At 42.2% G+C, this 3,499-nt stretch overlaps 1 protein-coding gene across 1 annotated transcript in view; it reads left to right on the top strand.

Annotated features, from left to right (window-relative positions):
* Positions 1–3,020, top strand: part of LOC116221776 (metabotropic glutamate receptor 5-like) — a 21,965-nt gene extending 18,945 nt beyond the window's left edge. The window contains exon 5 of the mRNA XM_042708640.1: positions 2,997–3,020. Within this exon, the coding sequence (XP_042564574.1) occupies positions 2,997–3,020 (24 nt within the window). The remainder of the gene's footprint in view (positions 1–2,996) is intronic.
* The last annotated feature ends 479 nt before the right edge of the window (positions 3,021–3,499 follow it).

The raw sequence follows: 3,499 nt of genomic DNA, 5'->3' as shown, positions 1-3,499 counted from the left end.
CGTTACGTATCAAACATGGACCAATTAAAATCGAGATATTGCTGGACATTTGCGCAGCTGACGTCATTACACCAGCTAAACGTAATCCCCGCGAAATTCAAAGTCAAAATGACAGCAGCAGTATCTAACGATATCATAGAACTGAGAAATTTCTCCAAGCTCGATTTTAATGGAAAACATGAGTTACTAGCAAGAGGGAGGCCTACGCCAACCTTACATGAACTACTGCGTCTTTCAGCCCTTGCCATTCTATCAATTGAGAGCCAGAGACTATGCAAACTGAAGGCCTGTGAAGAGGAGTTTTACAACGCTGTGATCGACGTCTTCACGAGGAAAGAGCGGCGGATGGATTTTATATACGAATAATATACCGATTGGTGAGTCAGAAACTATTTTGGGCTTAATTTTTAATTGATAAGTGTGGTTGAATTAATGCCGACTGCAAGCCATTTGCCTTCATATTCAATTGAGCAGTGTGTGTTCTCATTGTTGCTGACTGACAAACATAATTTCCGCTGTGCAATAATTAAGGATAAAGATGGTCTGCATTCTGATGCTGGACATTAACTGGTGTGTGTGCGTGCGTGCGTGTGCGATGATGTGTCATCCTGATTGGAAATTTCTTGATATCGACCGTGCGTGTGTGCCGCGCTTGTGCGTACTCTTTTGATGTAGCCTATTAGCCTAAACAATAAATTAGGTAATCTGGCTTTCATAACTCAGTGCCTACCCTCTTACTGACATCACCGCACGTCACTGATGTTAACTGATGAAGTCGCATGTTTGTTGTTAGCCTGTTGCATACTGGACGTGATATATATATATATATATATATATATATATATATATATATATATATATAAGAACATTCTCTTCAAGTATCTAACTCTTAAACAAAAGTCAGGAGGCTGAATGTGTAGATACGAAGTTCATTGTTGTCTTCCCGTCCAGCAATGCTGTTGGTTCATGAAGCATATCGGTGTGTATCTGCTGTGCAAGCCCTCTTAGAGACACCCACGCCTATACTTTTGTGTTTGACAGTTCGTGTGGCCAATCAGACTTAGTTTCATTTTCAGCTTCAGGTGTCATCACGTGAGCCAATCCAGTTGCAGCTGTTCCTGGTTTTACGCGGAGTTGCTGCATGTTCACCAGATAAAAAAATACCACATTGGGAAAGAGGTCACTTGGTTTATCGGCTCTTCTTCTCATAGTATTTAACCAGTGATGACCGGTCTAACCAGCCCCTCCATTTCAAAGACGCGCATTGAAGAGAGGCTGGGGGGACGCTGTGCGAATCAGAAGACGGACACAAAACGAGTAGGTGAAATATTTCAGTTCAACAAGATACAGCTACGTTTTTGTTAGAGACGTTTGTAGTGAGTGTCGTATATGGGTAAGAATTAAACGAACGCAGCTTGGTTAACTAGGAAGTAGGATAGCCTAATGATACACTAGATTTATTTAATTGTATTCAAAAGCACAACGTTCGCCTGTGCTGTTCCGTATCTAATGTTTTCCAGCTGGTAAAGAGTTGTATAGAGTAAACACCCGGACGCGACTTTAGCACACAGTCAGTCTACATGGAATTGCGCCGCGGGCGAGACCACCTCCGAGCGCGCCCCGCTTATTATTAGAACAATATAAGTGAAAAAGAAAGATATAGAAAAGATATAGAAATTGTCCAGTCCGAGGTCGGAAATAGGAGTGGCAAACAAATCCAACAGGGCATAGGCAGGAGAATTGTCGAGGTACAGTCCAAGGTCGGAGACACGAGTAACTTTACTAATCAGGAAACTTCTAAACGATCGCTAGGAACACGGAAAAAAACACAATGAACAAACACGTAACATTAAATGTCGAGAACGCAACGAGAAACAAGAATAGACGGACTATATACACAAATATGGCGGGAACAAGGAAGCACAAGGACTAGACACAGGAAGGAAACAATGGCAGACAGGAATTAACATAAAGAACCAACGGGAAACATGGTAACAGCACGGACAAAAACAGAGCACAGACCTGACATATACAAATACAGTATAGAATAAATAAACACGCATGTAAAAAAAACACTAAAGAAAATGTAATTATTACACTATTGCACTAAGAACAGAAAACACAAACTAAAACTAAATCTTAACCTTTCTAGCCTTCCTTGATGCAAAATCATCAATAATGTCATCATATGAAATCTGCTCCCCTATTGAGTGATTGATATTGATGACGGCAAGGCCAGTCAGCCGTTCCTGAGACATGGTTGACCTAAGGTACGTCTTGATCAACTTTAGCTTTTTTTTCTGCTTGAGCCACAGTGACTGGCAGAGTAAGTGCAATCCTGAGAGCAGTCCAAAAGTTTGGGTAGATCTCCGATAGATCCTTATCATGCATGAAAGTGATAAGCTCAAGGAGGCTCATGGTTTTTGATGGCAGGTCAGGGAAGTTCTTAATTTCCTGTACAAGCTCTCTACTGTCCAAATCAGAGTGCCCTTCAAAGTGCCTCTGCCAGCTCCTCATCTGCAAGACTTGGGAAGTTTGTGAGAACTCCAAATTTGTTTCCCACATTTTACAATGTGTTTTGAACTCCCTTATTTTTGCCTCTCATGTTGCTGACTGTCCTCTGCAGTCTTCAAAAGGAATTCCCAGCTCCTCAAGTCTCGTAGATGCCAAGTGATGGCCTGTGGACTCCTCTGCCTCCAAAAATCCCATAAAATGTTCCTTGATATGGGGCTTCTTCATCAGTGACACAACTCTAATAACCACTGACAACTGTTCTGTGTGGCTTATATCTGGGGTGAAGTCCACCAACACCTGCTCAACAAATCAATGAGCTAATTCTGCACATGCTGGCCTAGGTAGCTGTTGTGACTTACTGTTCCTCTTGTGACACGGTTAAGGTGATCTTTCATAATGGGATCAAACCTGGCCATCAGTTCGACCTCTTTGAGAAAATTCCCATTTAAGTGTGTGAACAGTGTTTCTGTGTTTCCCCTTAGAGCCAAATTTCGAACTGCCAGTGACTGCACAATAGCAGTGAGACGTGTCAGCACTGCTCTCCATCTCAGCCTCCAGAAGTCCTGTTTATCAATAGTTTCCCCACTTCTTAACCTCACTGATTCCCCATGGAATACATCAGCCAACTTCTTGCCATCTTTTCACCACTAACTAATGTCTTACTAAAATATTGGTGGTGGCAACTTCTCCCAACACTCTCATTCTTATGAAAAACTAAGTTAGGTGGCAACCTTCTTGGTCCTCTTCGAACCAGCTCAGTCCGAATCCTGTCAGTCAGAGGTGAGGGCCAGTTAGCAGGGTCAGTTGACAGAGGCTCATCCTCAGTGGGCCTCAGTGGGGGTTCAGCTCCAGGTGTTTCTATCAGACAGCATATTGGCACATTACTCAAAACACATAGCAGTTGAACATAACACATAGGCCTACTCAGAAATGATCAGAAATATAAGAATTTACATTAAATTGCAGTTTTCCAGTTGTTTTGTAG

This window comes from Clupea harengus, chromosome 9 (assembly GCF_900700415.2).
Source record: "Clupea harengus chromosome 9, Ch_v2.0.2, whole genome shotgun sequence".
Taxonomy (NCBI): Eukaryota; Metazoa; Chordata; class Actinopteri; order Clupeiformes; family Clupeidae; genus Clupea; species Clupea harengus.
Note: the sequence above shows the minus strand (reverse complement) of the source record. Positions and strands in the feature narration are given on the sequence as shown.